Raw genomic sequence first — 17,889 nt, 5'->3', positions numbered from 1 at the left:
GTGCACAGGAGCATGAGAGAGATTACATTTACTGCAGTGTTGTTGCAATTGTTTTTCTGTTCAATTGGGCTCTCTTGAGTTCCATTCTGACTTTGCAATTTTGTATGTTTGTTTGTTTGTGTGTGTGTGTGTGTGTGTGCGTGCATGCGTGCGTGTGTGTGTGTGTTACAGGAGGTCCAGCTGATGGGAGGATCTTACCTGGAGATCAACTTCTGAAGGTGAATAACACCCCAGTAGAGGATCTACCCCCTGACCAGGTCCAGGAGATGATTGGGTAAGAGGCTTTTCACAGTGCGCAGCACACCCAGTCTGTATGCTTTGTGTGTGTGTTTTTATTTGTGTGTGCGCATGTGTGTGTGGCCTGTTCAGTTATGTGGAAGGGTTTTAGTTCCAGTCTTTCCAGTGTAGCAGCACGGCAAACCTTAAGCAGAAGGCTACTGTTCACCTTTTCTCTGTTTGCTCGAGTGCCATGAAGGAAAAAGTGAAAGTGTTGACATGGAGTAAAATGGTTCTTTCTGCACCTTTCGTCCTCTGTTAGGGACAGTCAGGAGTCGATTACTGTCACAGTCCTGAGGCACATGTCAGTAAGTACACTTCCTCTGCTCACAAACTGCTCTTAACTTTACTCATTATATAAGATAGCAAGTATAAACCCTGTATAGAAATAGAAATATTCCTATCACACACACACAATATTCCTATCACACACACTCCTATTCCTAATATAGCAGGCACAGGCACTTGACAGATGCTATTCTTATGTTCAGCTCTTTGGAATTTCAATTTGTTCGTAATGGATCAGGTAAATGTGAGGTGTGAATCTTTTCTGTGTGAAACGATTTACAAATCGGATGTTTTTCCCTCAGGTTCCAAAATCTTCCTTGATGACGGCGGAGAAGAGAGCCCGCCTGAGGAGAAATCCAGTGAAAGTCCGCTTTGCTGAGGAGGTGCTGGTCAACGGACACACTCAGGTGAGGATTTCACAAGCACAGGAACACATCAATCATCCACACTCAAGAGCCGCAGAGTGCACAGACACAGGACATAGTGTCATTCCTTTCTTACTCACTTTCTCTCTCTCTTTCTCTCTGTGTCTTTCTCTCTGTCTCTCTATCTCCCTCTGTCTCTCTCTCTCTCTGTGTCTTTCTCTCTGTCTCTCTCTCTCTCTCTGTGTGTCTCTCTTTGTCTTTCTCTTTCTCTCTCTCTCATTATATCCCTCTCCCACTGTCTCTAATTACCTATTTGTGTTTCCTGTATTCTCTTCTTAACACAGTTCTCCAGTCATTATTGTTGTGAAGGTTTGACGCAATTGTTAATGTTGTAAAAGTTTAATTCTGCTCTCCTGTTCCCAGGGAAACTCTCTGCTCTTCCTCCCCAATGTCCTGAAAGTCTACCTGGAGAATGGCCAGACCAAGGCCTTTAAGTTTGACAACACCACCACTGTCAAGGTTAGCCTTTAAACCTGTCTTCTCCGAGAACAGCGCAACTTCCTGTGAATTCACACAAGCTCAGTGTAGTTGTACAAAGCACAACCTGGTGCACTTACTTTAAAGGTCAGGGCTGTGTGTGTGTGTGTGTGTGTGTGTGTGTGTGTGTGTGTGTGCGCGTCTGTGTTTGTGTTTCGAAATCAAAAAGGTTTACGTAATATTTCTGTGACATTGTACTGACATTTGTGCAGCTGTCAGTGTAGTCTATTCTCTAAGGAAAACATCTGTTGTCTGAGGTAGCTCTAAGCTGTCGAATCAAATTTACACATGATGTGTGATCCCTTACCATCCAGCCAATCAGAGCAAGGTAGATTCAGCCAATCAGGACAAATACCTACCTGTCATGTTACAGTTATATGAAAGCCAATGCAGCTTGTTTGGACAGTGTTTGCATTGCAGGTAACATAGGGTAGAGTATTTGAGGCTGATAAGCTAATCAGCCAAACAATCACATCTCACTAAAGTTACATGGGCAACATACCCCATAATCATATAAATTCTCCATTAAACATGACTTAAGAAATTATAAATTCCATTCAGTGCATTAGTGGGAAAATATGATGTGAATATGATCAGGTAACACTGTTATGACCTATTCTACAATTACAAAGTGCACAGTCACTTTTCTCACAGTCACATTTGTAAAACAAGATATCGTTGCCAGAAACTCATGGATACATTTTGTTTCAAAGCTAGGGCCCTAATTTAGATGATGGACCAAGAGCTCACTGTATTAAATTAGAAAATAGGTTGAGCCTCATCATTGCATTATCTTTAGTTAGACTTTAGGCTCTGCTCTTTGCCTGCCTTTTAAATTAGGGCTGATGTGGCCTAATAGCACGGTCACAGTTTGTCATTAGATTTTATATCAACCACATGGCCTTTATTAACGTCTTGGTTATTGTTTTTTTTTTCTTCCTCAGGACATTATTTTGACTCTGAAGGACAAACTGTCTATCCGTTCGATTGAGTACTTCTCACTAGTGCTGGAGCAACAGTATAGCATCACCAAACTGCTACTACTGCACGAGGAAGAACTTATACAGAAGGTGAGGCTCATACACACACACACACACACACACACACAGAGACGTGCGCGCACACACACACACACACACAGCACAGCCACATATATGTTTTTGAGACCATCACCATTGTTTTTTTTGCAATTTTAAGTGTACTTTAAGATGGTGTTGCAGTGAGTGCCCAAAATGGGTATAGCCACAGAGACATACACTTTAAACATACAAGTTCCTCTGACCTATGGCTCCGGGCTGTGTATAGCATTTGGCTGCATGGTGACATGGCTGGACTGTGCTGGACTGCCCTGCGGTCTACGGTCTGGAGATTTATTGAAGTGAGCCATGACTCACTGGTCTGACTCAAACCAGATGTGTGCTTTTTGATTAAAGACGCAAATGTATATTCAAGGGTACGTATGGTATGAACTGCAAGGGTGCATGCCCTGTGGCAACCTTTTAAACAACTCGTTTTGTAATCATTTTCACATATCTTTGTGAAAAGAAAAACAAATAATGGAAAACAGAGGGGAGACAAGTACATGGCCCATTATAGGTTCTGCTGTATGTATGTTTGTAAGTGTTGACCCAGAAGTGGTTCTGCTGTATGTATGTTTGTAAGTGTTGACCCAGAAGTGGTTCTGCTGTACGTATGTTTGTAAGTGTTGACCTGGAAGAGGTTCTGCTGCACATATGTTTGTAAGTGTAGTGTTGACCCGGAAGTGGTTCTGCTGTATGTATGTTTGTAAGTGTTGACCCGGAAGTGGTTCTGTTGTACGTACTGTATGTTTGTATGTGATGACTCAGAAGTGGTTCTGCTGTACGTATGTTTGTAAGTGTTGACCTGGCTGATCTGCTATACGTATGTGTTTGTGTAACCCGGCTGTGGTTCTGCTATTCGTATGTGTTTGAGTGTGCCGACCCGGCTGTACTTATGTGTGTGTGTGCCGTGTGCCGACCCAACTGTGTGTCTGCTATACATATGTGTTTGTGAGTTCTGACCCGGCTGTATGTTTGTGTTCAGGTGGTGCAGAAGAAAGGTTCCCATGACTACCGCTGTCTTCTCAGAGTCTGCTTCATCCCTAGAGACCCGCTTGACCTACTGCAGGATGACCCTGTGGCTTTTGAATACCTCTTCCACCAGGTTTGTGTGTGTGTGTGTGAGTGTGTGTGCACGCGTGCATGCATACTTATACATCGGCTTTTTGTGTGTGTGCATGACAGTGCGCATATATGTGTTTGTGTGTGTGTGTGTGTGTGTGTGTGTGTATGTGTGTGTGTGTGTGTTTGAGTGTGTGTGTGTGTATTTGTGTTTGTGTGCATATGTGTGTGTGTGTGTGTGTGTGCGTGTGTGTGTGTGTGTGTGTGTGTGTATGTGTGCGTGTGTGTGTGTGTGTGTTTGTATGCGTGTGTGTGTGTGTGTGTGTGTTCTTGCGTCAGTGTGTTTAACATGTGTTCTGTATCCTCAGAGTGTGGGGGACGTGCTGCAGGAGCGCTTTGCGGTGGAGATGAAGTGCAACACGGCCCTCAGACTGGCCGCTCTGCACATCCATGAGAGACTGTCCAGCTGTGGACAGACCCATAGGGCATCTGTCAAAAGCATCTCGTAAGGACACAGGCACACACACACACACACACACACACAGAGGCGCGCGCACACACACACACACACACACACACATAGAGGCACACACACACACACACACACACACTCATACATACAGTACTTACACTCACATACACACATACACAACATACACACTCCCCTGCATACACTCTCAGACAAACACACACAGATTATGCCCATGACACACATACATTTTAGCTCTCACATTTAACCCTAAAATGTACATGTACATTTGAAGATGCTAAAACTGCTGTATTCTAAATGTTCATTGCAGTAAGGAGTTTGGGCTGGATAGCTTCATTTCTCCGACTCTGATGAGGAACATGAGGGAGAAGGATCTGAGGAAAGCACTCAACTACCACCTCAAGAAGATCCAGTCTCTGCTGGAGCCTCGGCAGAAGGTAACATTCACAGTGTGTGTGTGTGTGTGTGTGTGTGTGTGTGTGTATGTGTGTGTGCCTGTGTCCTTACGAGATGCTCTTGACAGATGCCCTATGGGTCTGTCCACAGCTGGCCAGTCTTGTGTGTGTGTGTGTGTGTGTGTGTGTGTGTGCGTGTGTGTGTGTGTATGTGTGTGTGTGTGCTTCCATATCTCTGCCTTCGTACAGTATGTGGCTCAAAATGCTAAACGCTAAACACTGAGTGCCATATTTCATACTTAGGTGATCTCAATGGACCAGGCCCGACTGGCATACCTGACTCAGATGGCAGAACTCATATCCTACAGTGGCAGGTCCTACAATGCCACCATGCTGGTAAGGCTGAACAAGCTTTATTGCTTCTTTATTACATCCAGAAGAGAGGAAATTGATCAGCAGTCTCAGTAGACAGCACACTCATTTATCCTTCAGCTTGAGCCTTTGTAATACTGAAGAGAACATGGAATGAATATTTGATATGGCTCTTATGAGAGACTCACTTTTATCAGTTGGCAAGAGATACAGAACATTCATTGTGTGGTCTGAGTCATTTGTGAAAGATACAATATAGTCTCAGGGGAGGGAGAAAGGACAGGAGTATCTAGTTTGTCTTCATTACTTCTACCTCAGCTTCAGAATAATAAAGAAAAGAATAAAGAAGAGAGGTCAGATGAGGAGAGGAAAAGAGAATTTTGTCTATTTTGCACTTCATGGCTCTTATGTAGCTTCTGCTGCAGTCAGGAAAAGCAATTAGAAGAAAAACAAAAAGGGAAAGTATGAAATTAGAAAAAGAGCAATATATTTTTTTATTGTCCACTCCAGCTTCAGGACAGGGAGTCGCTGGTGAGCTTGTTGGTGGGAGCAAGGTACGGCATCAGTCAGGTACTCAACCACAAGCTCAACATGATCTCCACCATCATCGACTTCCACTACATCACACGGGTGGAGCTGCTCTCTGAGTCAGAGAGAGTCAGCATGCTCAAGATCTACCTTCAGGATATCAAGGTGCACAACACTGCAGCACACACCTAGTGTGATAAACACATGAACCCAAAGTGCAGAAAAATCAGTAGCTAAACCGTTACAAATATGGTTTATCAATTATTAACTTTTTTCATTTCATCTGTTCTCATCTACCCTTGTCTCATTGTCCCCTGTGTTCTTGTAGCCGTTAGCATTGCTGATGGATTCTTTGGCTGCTAAAGACTTGGCCTGCCTGTTGGCGGGTTACTGTCGGCTGCTTGTTGATCCAAACATGAACGTATTCCGCTGGGGTGGTCGTCCTAAGATGCGGCGCATCCCAGTCGAAGAAGGTAAGGGTGGAACAATGCTACCAACAGTGTGTGCCTTTCGATATGGCGGTGGATTCATGAAGGTATGCAGATGTAGATTGTGTCATTTAATGATCTGTTGTGTGTTTCTTCCCAGAATATTTGTCTCGTTGTGGCAGCGACTCGGACGACTCATCCGACGAAGACTATCCCATGGATGCGCAGCTCTCAGAAGAAACCCACTCCACTCAGACAAGTAATAGCAGAGGTCCACAGGATGATGAGGATGAGGCTACGGGGGGAGAAGAAAAGGATAGTAAGAATGGCAAGAGAGGAAAGGTGAGAGTGATTGTGACCAAGGCAGAAGACGAAGATGAGGAGAACGGCAACATGACAAGCAAGGCCAAGGCAGGTTCTGCAAAAGGCGACGAAGAGATATCGCTGGAGACTTTCCTGGAAACAGCCTGGTACCACACCGACCCGCGAGTCAACAGCAGCTTCTCTAGCTTGTCGAGCAACTCGCTGAGCGCTCTGGAGGAGAACTTCAGAGCGGCCAACCGTGCCCAAGCCCAGCTAGATGCCTTGCGGGAGAAGAGCAAAGCCGCCAGCCAAGCCGCCTCCAACATAGACGTCCACAGCCCGTACCTCCTGGACATTCCTGGACAGCTGGACCCTTCAGGGGGGTCTAATACACCACAGAGACCGTCCAAACTGGTTTATAGTCATGAACCAGACTTGTGTTATGCAGACCTCTCTCAAGCGGACTCTCTTCCCAGTCCACCAGAGGCCACTGATGATGAGTTGGATGACGATAGCCAAATGGAAGATGACGATGGGGGTAACAGGCCGATACCGAGGACACTGACTCGCTGGAACACCCAGCTTGTGACATTAGATGACGACAGCTTGCACGACTCAGAGGACACTGACCTGAGCATCCATGCAGTTATGACCAGAGGTTACAATCGTGAAGACGGACAGCAGGGTTCCAGCATGACTCTCCAGGAGGAGATATTTGGACAGATCTTTGCCAATGAAGACGTGTCCCCTCGGAGACAGAGGCCATCAGGGTTCCCCCATGTGGCTGGGACTATCAGAGACAGTGTGTCAGAATCAGAAGATGAGTTCTTTGACGCTCAAGACCGGTTCACGCCACCATTAACAGAACAGGAACAGAGAGGTATGTGAAATCTTTGATTCTTTCACATGCATGATTCATGCACAATGCTGCATGACTACTGTACTATGTCTATGGTCATGTTCTCACCATAGTTTTCATCAATTTTATGTTGTCTATGGTTATGTCTCCTCTGAGGTTTCCTAACACAGTTTTACTATGTCCCTTGGCACAGACTTGAGCAATTCACCCAGAGTCCTGAATGTGAATCACATCAATATCAGGAAGCTTATGAAAACGGCTTACTTAAATGGCAGACAGCAGGAGGACGAGCTGGGAGAAGAGGACAGAGATGATGGTTCATCAGTGTCATCCTTCCTCCAGAGCCGGTCCGCTGCCGATTCTGACATGGACTCCCTGTCTGGAGGCTCTCTGACTTCCCATCCCACAGTGGCCTGCCTGATGAATGATCCTGAGGAGGTAGAACACGCAGAGCCCAAACCGACAAGGGACCATGGCACCGCGCAACAGGGGATTCAGCACTCTCATGGTCAGTGCAATGGAGACATACCAGGCAGAAACACACGGTTGTCCTCAGAGCTGCTGGAAATGGAGCCGGACACTATGGAGTTCAAACCGGTCACCTCGACTGGTCCACCACGTACATCTCCACTGATCACCGCTGTGCGTCAAACCCAGCCGTCACAAGGCTCCACTGAAGGTACGAGGAATGCAGAGAAGGAGACAAAGCAAGCGAACGGGATTCCCCCACCCATAAGGCCAAAAAATCATCTCCTTTTGAAAGTCCCTGATCCAGTTGATGTGCCAGTTTCCGGAGGTGACACAGTGGAGAAGGAGCGCTCCCCCAGTTCAGTTCACGGAAGAGGGGGTCGGAAGTCGCCACAGGTGATATACCCTCCACCAAGGAAGGAAGCCATCCTTACCCCAACCAGCCAGCAACCTGCATCTCCCTCATCAACACCTCCGTCTTCCCTTCGTGAGCTGAAACCAGCTTCCCCAGTCCAATCAGAGGGCGATAATAAGGACACATCACTCCCCAGTACCCCCAATGGTCTGACCTTTCACCCCTGGGAGCAGAGGAATGGGGTCACCCCAACTCCTGGCTTAAGCAAAGGGGTGTCAGTGAGCCATGAAAACCTGCGCACAGAGAAGGCAGATGCCCCCAAAATGAGAGTGGGCAGCGCGTCCACCACACCAACGCCCACTCCTTCCCCAATGGTTCCCGTCAGAAGTCCAATCAGTGGAGACCCCTCCAAGGAGTCTGTGGGGACGACTTCACCAGGCCTCGGTACCAGAAACGGATCGTCGGGTCGCCTCTCCACAGCAGCTCTTCGGGGAAGGATTCAAGACCTGCCCTGGTACCTGACCCGTTCTCAAGAGATCCTCGGTACCGCTGCATTAGAGGCTAGTTCTGTTACCGAGCTAAAGGTCAAGGAGGTCCAAAACCCGGCTGAGCCTCAGCCTGCAGGCCCTAAAGAAACCAAGAATCTCCCAGCAGCTGCTGTAGCGAAAAAAGTCAAAGAGAAAGGTGCTGAGGTGGTCATCGCAAAGTTGAAAGATGGACCAGAGGAAGTGTTGCCATTTCAGAAAGAAACTAATGGGAAAGCAGGTGCTCATCCGAGCTTTGTGGATAAGAATGGGATATACAAGCATTTGGGCTCTTGCAAATGTGAACAGCCCCAGTCTAACAGAGATAAGCATCCTGCAGCCGGTCCTGACGGTCCCCCTGCCCCTGTTGCCGCTCCTAACCGCGAGCCCTGCGGCTGTCGCACGGTTTACGCTAACTGCTTTAGCGGGGATGCAGAGGATAGCTGCGGATTTGATGATGAAATGACAGTTTACGAGTTCTCCCGCCGAAACCCTGTCAAGAAACCTCCTCCTGTACCTCCCCAGCCAGTGCCCCCAGCCACGGATGCCAACTGTAACCCCTCTCCCAACGTCCTGTCTCTGCTAAGAGACACGCCAAACCCCCTGTCCACCTCCTCGGAGCTCAGCCCTCTCCTAGCGCCGCCCCGGCCTCTGGAGCCTCGGCCGCTGGAGCTGGGTCTGCTGGGGGATCCCCTGCGCTCTCTGCAAGGCCGACGCTACAGCACCGGGCAGCGGGGCACTAGCCTGAAAGCGGCATACGCCGCCCTGCGGAGTGACATCGACGAGCTGCTGGTGGTGCTCGAGGCCGGCATGACGTCAGCGTCAGCTGTAGCGCTAGCACCCCCATCGGGCCAGCTGGCATGTTGCAATGAGTCCGCCGGAACTAATGGGCACTCTCTCTCCGACGCCGAGCGCTGCCTCCTGCAAACAGAGGCCCGGAGGTTGGCATCTGGGTGCCAGCGGGCAACCCGGGTAGGGTGGGCACCTGACGACGCCCTCCTGTCACTAGGCAACAGCTTCAGTGCCCTGGTGTACCTGTCTGCAGCCTGCCTGCGTGTTAACTGCACACACTGCGGGGGTTCCCATAGCGACATTGACGGGAAAGAGGCACTAGGGAAGCTGCAGGAGATTGTGGGACTGTACAATGAGTTTGTCGCTGCTGTCGAGACTGCACGAGAGGGAGAAGGGGTCAGGTTGCTGGCCAAACAATGCACTGTTCTCATCTCCACGGTCTTCTCCCTCACTCAGCTGTTCAGAACGCGCACGCCAGACACGGATTACGGACTCTCTCACCTGAGCTTCTGAACTCGTCTGAGTGTATTATGTGGTCCGGTGGGAAAATCAAGTGCATGCACTCAAGAGGTTTAAACACTGCGGATGTAGCAAGGAGCATGCAAAGGTGATCGCAGCGAGTTCTGGCTGGGATCTGGCCCAGATCTGGTTCTGCTGGCGCTGAAGGGCTGAGTGTGTGCTGGCACACATTGGTGGGTCAGTACACGTGCTTGTGGGTTGCATATCCTGCATGCTGAGACGGTGCACTCTGACTCTGACTATTCCACTGACAGGGTGATAACATCAGCCAGTTTTAAATGGCATCCTGTGACTTCACAAAGTGCAGTCTCCTTACAAGCTTATGTGGGTTATGCATTTGTACAAATCTATTTTCTAACAATGTACTTTATTTCTTCAATTATGTACAGTATGTATTTATGTATTTATTTTTACATCCAGTACACTACATGTATGTGTGCACGACAGTTTCTTATATACAGAAAGATCACTTGTTACAGTCTCCTCAACAGTAATACGTCGTTGTACTTGTTCTTCTTCTTGTGAGTAATATCCTACCTCCTAATCTTACGGTCGTTGAAACCCAAGGAAAACTGACAGTATTATATTTCTTTTTTTATTCTTAGTTGTGCTGCTCTGATCCGATTCAGGTACTCCCAGCTTTAGGGAGGAACCTGAATTCAGCTCACTTCCCTTTCCTCTCTCACTCCTGAATAATAGTGTACAGCTGGTAGTTATACAAATGCATATATGCAGTAATATATTAGTCCATCCAAAGGAGGTTGGGACTGAGGAAGGTAGGGTACTGATGATGAGATGAAGCTATGTTGTATGTATGTATATGTATTGTCTGTTAGTAAGAAGGTTTGGCTACTGTTTTTTTTCCGTGTTTTTTCTTTTGTTTGTTTGTCCATTCGTCACATTAAAGGACTGTTAGCTGTGGTGATCAGAGAGATCCAAAAACTAAATAGCACAAAGAGTTTTCCCAGATAGTAGTAGACTCTGGAAGAGATATTCTCAAATCAGAGATCGATCTACTCCAGGGTTGGTTGCTATTTTGAGTTGTTTTTCACTCTGTTTTTCACACATTGTCTTTTTTATTATTATTTATTACTCTATATAAGAGCCTTTTGGCTCCTCAAATTGTCCTTAATTTGTGACTATGCAAGTGTCCATTGTTTTTGAATATTTTGCCACATATCACGTTTTGATTCTTAAAAAAAACATTGTCAGAACTGTTAATGATCTATAAGCTTATATTTGTTGAAAAAGAGGGCTTCCCTAGCAAACCCAAGCCTTATTCTTGATCCATGGGGATCTTTCTAAAGATGTTTACTATCAGTACGATTTTTTATTTGGATGCAATTGAGGTATGACTGCTATGTTGTCCCAATTTTGCCTTGACATTATTTAAACAAATTTTTGATGACATGACAGTCTATCCTCTTATACAAGCTGTTACAATACCATTATGCAGCTTCAGGTTAAAAATACTGCATTTACAGTGACTGTGCCGTTCTCACAACTCTTCAGGGCCACAAGACAAACTAGCTGGCATTTTCTAGGGCAGAAATATTTATTTTAATATCAGCCATATGGCATGGCGTGTTTTTAAATCAACACCTCTTCTCTGCCCTCAACTGGATTTGGTAGAAATGTCCAACAGGCAACAGCAGACCCATGGAAAAGCCAAGGAGCTGCTGTGTCAGCCTAATCTTCAGAACAGCAAAAGGGATCCCATGAAACAGCTGACCCTAGAGGCGTTGCGGTCCAGATTCGACCCTGTGCAGCCCCGGGTCCTGCCCACCGGCAGCTGCTGTCTTGGATCACACACACACACACACACACACACACACACACACACACACACAGAGAGGGACTGGGAGCTCAAGTCAGGCGAGTCTAAAATAGCATTTGAGGTCAGTGATTCATTGACCCACCAGCGTTCATTTGTTTCTGTTTTTGGTAGCATGCTAACACAAATTAATAAACCATGTTTCTGCACAGTTTATTTATATCAACAAATCGCACCTCTAACAAATACATTTCCATGTTATCAAAGCAGCACCATACTGCAATGACTAGACCTTATTTGCCATATGTAGCTAATAAAAGCTGAGGTTGTACTATGAGAGACGTGTATGGTGTCTTGAATGAATTGCAGAAGTGCACAAGATTGGAGAATGGAAGTGTTGAGAAGCCATGTATGGAAATGAGGATAATGAAGAAGGATTTTTTAAGCAAATGAAAAAGAAAAAGATATAATCGAAATAGAAACAATCACAGTTGTATGTGTTTTTTGCAATATTTCAGTAGCATTAATAAATAGGATCATTTGGAAAATAATTTTGGATGAGTCAATGCTGTTTTTTTATATGGTTATGTGTGTGACGGGTCTTATTCCAAGTGTCCAGATTGCTGCTGTGTGGTCTCAGATTTTACCAAGCCTTTTGCTTAGTAGCTTGTCCATTTGGGATTGTTTGATTTATTTAAACCACACTCCCTCCATGAAAGGAGATAGAGCCCTTACGACTGCTCTCGCTTCACTGACTGTGCTGTCTGTACGGAGATTATGGATTGAGGTTAGGATTAAAACCAAATGGACCAAGTGATTACATGCTGGTGGCTAGCAGTTTAAAAACAGTAGTGTGGTAGTCTCTGCTGTAGTAAAAGTATTTATCACATTCAATGAAACATTTTGAAGCTTTACTTAAGGTTTTGCAATGAAATGACAATGTTAAGAATCAGTCATTTCTGTTTTGAAATTTCTTTTCTTTTTTTTTTAAAACAAAAACAAAATCACTACAAACTCAAAATACAAATTTGTGTTGGAGTGTTGTAACCTTAATAGCCTGAAATGAGGAAGCCAAAACCTCTTGTCTCTTGGTGGAAAGGCCCTTCTGCTTGAATGGGCTTATTCATGGGTGGCGTGTTTGCCTGCTGGTGAACTCTATGGTCAATATTTGAGGTGACATGCGGTATTTGGTAACGCACCCCTGGCCTGGCCTAAAATGAAACACCTGCCCTCAATATGACCCCCTAGGGGTGCCATTTTTAAAATATGTCTTATGCTTGTATTCAAAGGTCTCAGCCAGGTCACAGAATTGTTTGCAATTTTATTTATCACTACAGGTACACAGACAGACATATTCTCTACAAATGTTACATATTTCACCAATTTTGCATGGTTAGCGCAGTCGTGTGTGTGAAGGCATTTCTGTGAAATAGGCATGGCATGCATTGGGTTTTAAAAACAAACACATATCTCAGACATTGCAAAACATCCAGCAAATGACCACTACAGGAGCACGCAGTTTGAGTCCAAAAACAGGTTTACTTTGGTCATAAACAGACAAGAGGATATTGATACCTTTATAAAATAGTTCATTGTCAAATTACAAAAGTGTTTATTACACCCAAACAAGCAGGCCTAAAACGTTACATTATGATGTACAACTTCACAAAAAAGTGAATAACAAACTTGGAAACGAGGAATGTACTTTCGTTCCACCCGGTCCTTGGTTGGAACAATGCTATATGCATGTCCCATCACCCCTGTTTAAAAGTCAAATGTTGCAGTCAGAGCTCTCCTTTTATTTGGGTCACCACAATTTCCTTTCGCTCTAAATCATACAAAGGCATCTTACATATTTAACTTGTCACAAAAATGCGCTTCTGGTGATAATGTGGAAGTGAATGTAGTGGGGAAAGTTTGATGGAGAGAAAGGAAAGACATGATAAAGACACCTTTCACTATACTCTCTTAATCACTGATACCATGGGAATGTTTACTCACATAATGAGACACCACCAACTGTAATTTCTCCTGACAGCTCTCTGCTGCTTCCCTTGCATTTCAACTTAACCTTCACTTGCTTTTCTATCATATTTTGAGACTTTTGCTCTGCAGTTGATAAAGTCTGTGAGGCAGCAGTAGTAGTTCTGGTAGGGACTAGGGTAGTAGTCCGCGCTGTGACAGAGCGCTCTGCACAGTGGAGCACACAGCCTCCTAGTGAAGCACTCATGCTGTGTGTGCCACAGTCGCCTCGTCTTGGATGTCTGTTTCTCGTCCCTCTGCCTTGCTCTCTCTCTCTCCAGCAGTTCGCCTTACACTCTCCTTCCTTTATGGCAGAACTAGGCAGGGGGAAATGCACAGCGGCTCATCTCTACTCAAGCTCAAATATTGAGCCCATTATGTCAGCTGAGGTTACCGCCGGCGAGCTGGAAGAGAGTGGCCATGACTGTGCCAGAAGGGGAGGGGCCTTAGCACCCATACAGTGTAGACAGTTGGAACACTACAGTGCTGGAGGCTTTACAATACGAAACAACAGTCTTACAATACACACTCTTTTTTCCTTCATATGAATGCCCTTCTAGTGACATTCTCCTGTATCCTGTTTTTCCTTTGCTGCTCCATACACTTTGTTTGTGATTGTGAAAGATGGAAATATTCAGTGTCTGCTGTTTTGCAGGTCAGACATGTTGTATCTAATAATGATCCATTCTGGTGTGTGTGTGAGAGAGAGATAATGTGTCTGCATGGGGGTGAGTCTATCAAATAATATGATGGTCTGGTCAACATTTAATTTAATTAACAAACTGTTGTCCTACTTATGTCAATAATAACACTTAACACAAACATTGCCATCATTAAAGCTGTATTACATCTACGGAAGATGAAAATACTCTGACAGAGCATGGACATACTGGATTAAGGCAGAGAAGTCAACAGACAAATATCCAATTAATTTTAGCGCATGTCAAAAGTGAAGTAAGATTGTACATGCAAGAGCTGTTGACATTGGAAAGAAGAGGCCATTTTGAAATGAGTAATGTCATGTTTTACTGGACTCTTACAACATAAACACCTCACCACATAACACAACAAATTCATGAAAACTTTCACACAAATATTTGAAACGCAGCTGGATTTTTTCATTTTTCTTCAATTAACCATTTCATTTCTCATGAATCCTGGTCCTCAAGTAATTATGTATTTCTACCATCATTCCATTGCGTAATATTTTGTTCTTAAACACACAGACACAAAGTAAGATAGGAAATGTGCAATTTGGATGGACCAATGTCCCACACTGGTCCCCACCAAAGATCTCCATATTTGTGCATCTCTCTAAATCTGTGTTGGCTAGGACAATACAGCTCCCTTTGGGGTCATAAAGGGAAAAATTTGTGGCACAACATAATCTTTCCTCTCTCAGTCAAAACAACAGGCACCGACTCAAACCTACAGTACCAGTTTGGGTACCTGAGAACATGGGCTGCATTCTTGTGCGTCTTTTGAATAATCATCTGGATGGATTTTTAAATTGGCATCAATGAATGGGCAGTTTCCATCCATACTACATACAGATCAAGGTCAGTTTAGGCAAATCAGTGAATCCTTACTGCGCAACGCAGTGCAGCGCTGTAGTGTCCGAGTCCCCCGCCAGATGCACGACTAACTGCGTCGGCGTGCTCCCTCCCCCTCTCTCCCCTACCACTCCCAAGTCACGTGACTTTAAGGAGCAGCTCGTAAGTGGCGTTGATGATGCCCCAAGACAACAGCGAGCGGTGGTAGTTGAGGTGCGCCCCTCGGAAGAGCATGGCCACGCTGCCGCCCCGCTCGTGCCACACGGTCATCAGCACCTGCCGGCACGGCACGAAGGCACCGCCCACCTGTGACTGCGCCCGCGACTTCACCACGTTCAGCGGGTAGAACATGATGCCCAGGCCGGCACCCAGCAGGCCGCCGCACACAAAGTCGTTGACCATGTGCTCGGCCCGGGTTTGCGCCTCAGGCAGCCGCTGCTTGATAGGCCCGCGCAGGCCGAAGAAGAGCACGTTGCTGGGCCCGTTGCGCAGCAGTACCGGCACCAGGCCGCGGTAGCACTCCCGGACCCCGTAGTCACGCAGAAGCGTCCGGAAGGTGTGCGCCGTGTTGTTGAAACGCCCGTGGTGCCGGTGGTCCTGCAGCAGCGTCTGCACCCGCTCGAACGGCGTGAGCGCCGCCTCGGCCGTGCCGGCCAGCGCTGCCGAGATGCTCCGCGTGACGATCTCTGGCGTGCCGCTACCGGCAGCGCGCCGCAGCAGCAGCCGCGAGAAGTCCTCGTACAGGCCGAACATGATGGCCACGGTGGTGGTCTTCTGGAGGAGCGGCGGCAGGAGGCCGCGGTAGAGGTTGCGCAGGCCATCCCGCTGGAGCTGCTGCACTGCCTCCGTGGCGCGGACGCCGTGCAGCTGCTGCCGGAAGAGCACCTTCTGCAGCGGGAACGTGATGATGATGTTGGTGAAGGCAGCAAGGGAACCACAGACATAGTGCTTGCCACGAGTGCCCAGCACGGCGCCTAGGCCCGAGCTCAGGGCGGCTCCGCCTTTACCCAGCTTCCCCGGTGGCGAGGGAGAGGGCGGAGCGGCATGTTGCCGGGCAGACTCAGGGTCCATGGTCGTCACTGCCCCCATGAGAGATTAGTTGAGCTCGTTTCTGAGGGGTTGAACGTCATTTCAAAGATAACAGCTGTCCACTGAAGTGCACACCCTGCAAACAGATAGAAAAAGACAAAAGTGTATATATTTATTTTTCAAATGGTGCATGTTAATATCTTCCTTTTGTTATAAAGTCTTTAATCACTGTAAAGAATCCAGTCAGAGATGAAAATCCTTTTGCAATATTTTGCCTAACCCAAGTTAACACACGTCATTACGGACAGTTACTCTACATGTTACGTAACTTAACATTTTGTGCAATGTTTGTTCAATAGCAAATGTGCATGCCATTCGTTTTGTATATGCCCATGAAATGTTTCCAGCACGGCTCACATCCAAAGCTAGATTACTACTAAAACAGTAATAAACACAATGCTACTCAGTTAAGTTAAGTAGCTTTAAGTTACCGAGTTCAGTAACTAACTTATAGACTACAGGTTTCCACCCTCGGCAGTGAGGTGAAGTGCGGTCACGGGGTGTAACGTTAAGGATTTCATGGTAATGTGGGTAGCCAAATTCCAGACACTTTGTGGTAAAGTAGGTCGTTTGGAATATCCACAGCAAGCAACACCTCCACTTATATCAGCTTAGTCGAAGGGGAAAGATGCCTGACTTGGCACTTCTATTCATCCATCGTTAGCAGCTAATTCTTAGCAACACTGGCAGAATTCACACACAGTAACGTTAGCTAGCTAGTAAGCTAATGTTAGCCTTGCAAGGGGCGGGAGGGTCATTGGAACTTGCGCAATTGGATTTGTCATATTGACATTTTTCTAATTTACAGTGACGCTTGGTAATCCAGTGAGCATCTCTCTGGCTACTTCAATCGAGACTGCAGGCATTAGAAGGCTCACAAACCACAAACATGCCAACGACCTCTTCTAACTGCCAGCTGACACATGGTTCCTTAACGTTAACGTTACAGCTTTCCTTGCTAATGTTCCCTTCCTTAGCTAGCCAATACTAAAATCTAAAGACAACCTTAACGTTACAGCTGAAGTAAACAACACGACTACCGTTTGTATGCGTGTTTGTTTACTGAACATCTATCCCTGAAATACTTTAATTATTTTCTGTGTGGTAAACGTACTGGCATGCTAGATAATGACGTTTAACGTTACCCAGACCTAGCACTATAAGTTACAATCAGCTAACTTAGCTGAGGTTAGCGAGCTAAAACTCTATAAGTGAGCTTATTGATCGCAGACATGCTATTAGAATTGCAAATAATATGATCAATTACAATATATTTCGTTTAATTACACATTTAGCATGTATCTATTTTCAAGAGAAAATAGGTTACGCGATAACGTTACTGTTAAAAGTGAAACGCCAAGACAGACCTGCTTGCTAACTAGCAATCGCGTCGCTTACTGACGTCTCCTTCACATAGCATAGCTGGCTATGAAGTTCACAAGGGTGTCTGTCAACGATAGCCACTTGCTAGCTAGCTGCTACCAGAGCAAAATTGCTTAACTAGATATCTAGAATGAATGACAATATCAAAACAGTATTGGTTAGACATTGGTACCTACTGCCAGTCAACGTGATCTGCACAGGTTCTGAACCCACCGACTTTTCATCCATGACATAAAACGTTTAAGTTCGTATTCTTACCTGAAACCGTCCTTTCCACAGTTCGTGCCAACTGCCTGCTCCGTCACAGACAGACGGGGAAACAGGTGACAGCTCACAAGCCAATCCAATTCACTGGGTCATGCTCCCTTGAACTTGCCTGATTTGGAAGTTTGGAGAGGGGAAATACCAATTCGACAATTGTTTTATTA

The 17,889-nt window shown here is 46.0% G+C and overlaps 2 protein-coding genes across 4 annotated transcripts in view; one reads left to right on the top strand and one right to left on the bottom strand.

Annotated features, from left to right (window-relative positions):
* Positions 1 to 11,942, top strand: part of frmpd1b (FERM and PDZ domain containing 1b) — a 27,959-nt gene extending 16,017 nt beyond the window's left edge. The window contains exons 5-17 of the mRNA XM_042062395.1: positions 172 to 274; positions 539 to 584; positions 867 to 971; positions 1,353 to 1,448; positions 2,411 to 2,536; positions 3,531 to 3,650; positions 3,976 to 4,112; positions 4,408 to 4,534; positions 4,796 to 4,888; positions 5,375 to 5,557; positions 5,721 to 5,865; positions 5,981 to 7,003; positions 7,176 to 11,942. Coding sequence (XP_041918329.1) covers positions 172 to 274; positions 539 to 584; positions 867 to 971; positions 1,353 to 1,448; positions 2,411 to 2,536; positions 3,531 to 3,650; positions 3,976 to 4,112; positions 4,408 to 4,534; positions 4,796 to 4,888; positions 5,375 to 5,557; positions 5,721 to 5,865; positions 5,981 to 7,003; positions 7,176 to 9,634 — 4,763 coding nt within the window. The 3' untranslated portion in view covers positions 9,635 to 11,942. The remainder of the gene's footprint in view (positions 1 to 171; positions 275 to 538; positions 585 to 866; positions 972 to 1,352; positions 1,449 to 2,410; positions 2,537 to 3,530; positions 3,651 to 3,975; positions 4,113 to 4,407; positions 4,535 to 4,795; positions 4,889 to 5,374; positions 5,558 to 5,720; positions 5,866 to 5,980; positions 7,004 to 7,175) is intronic.
* A 776-nt stretch (positions 11,943 to 12,718) lies between these two features.
* Positions 12,719 to 17,827, bottom strand: slc25a51b (solute carrier family 25 member 51b). Of its 3 annotated transcripts, none has more exons than XM_042062401.1 (2): positions 17,720 to 17,827; positions 12,719 to 16,154 (listed from the first exon to the last, which is right to left on the bottom strand). In XM_042062401.1, exon 2 carries the CDS (start codon positions 16,076 to 16,078, stop codon positions 15,128 to 15,130), a length of 951 nt encoding a protein of 316 aa, XP_041918335.1. In that variant the 5' UTR covers positions 16,079 to 16,154; positions 17,720 to 17,827; the 3' UTR covers positions 12,719 to 15,127. The 3 variants fall into 3 exon arrangements, with proteins under 3 accessions (XP_041918335.1, XP_041918336.1, XP_041918337.1); XM_042062402.1 differs by having other exon boundaries at positions 17,638 to 17,739; XM_042062403.1 differs by lacking the exon at positions 17,720 to 17,827 and adding an exon at positions 17,446 to 17,526.
* Between the last annotated feature and the right edge of the window lie 62 nt (positions 17,828 to 17,889).

The sequence above is a fragment of the Alosa sapidissima genome, chromosome 14 (genome assembly GCF_018492685.1).
Source record: "Alosa sapidissima isolate fAloSap1 chromosome 14, fAloSap1.pri, whole genome shotgun sequence".
Taxonomy (NCBI): domain Eukaryota; kingdom Metazoa; phylum Chordata; class Actinopteri; order Clupeiformes; family Clupeidae; genus Alosa; species Alosa sapidissima.
This window is presented reverse-complemented; position numbering and strand designations above follow the sequence as displayed.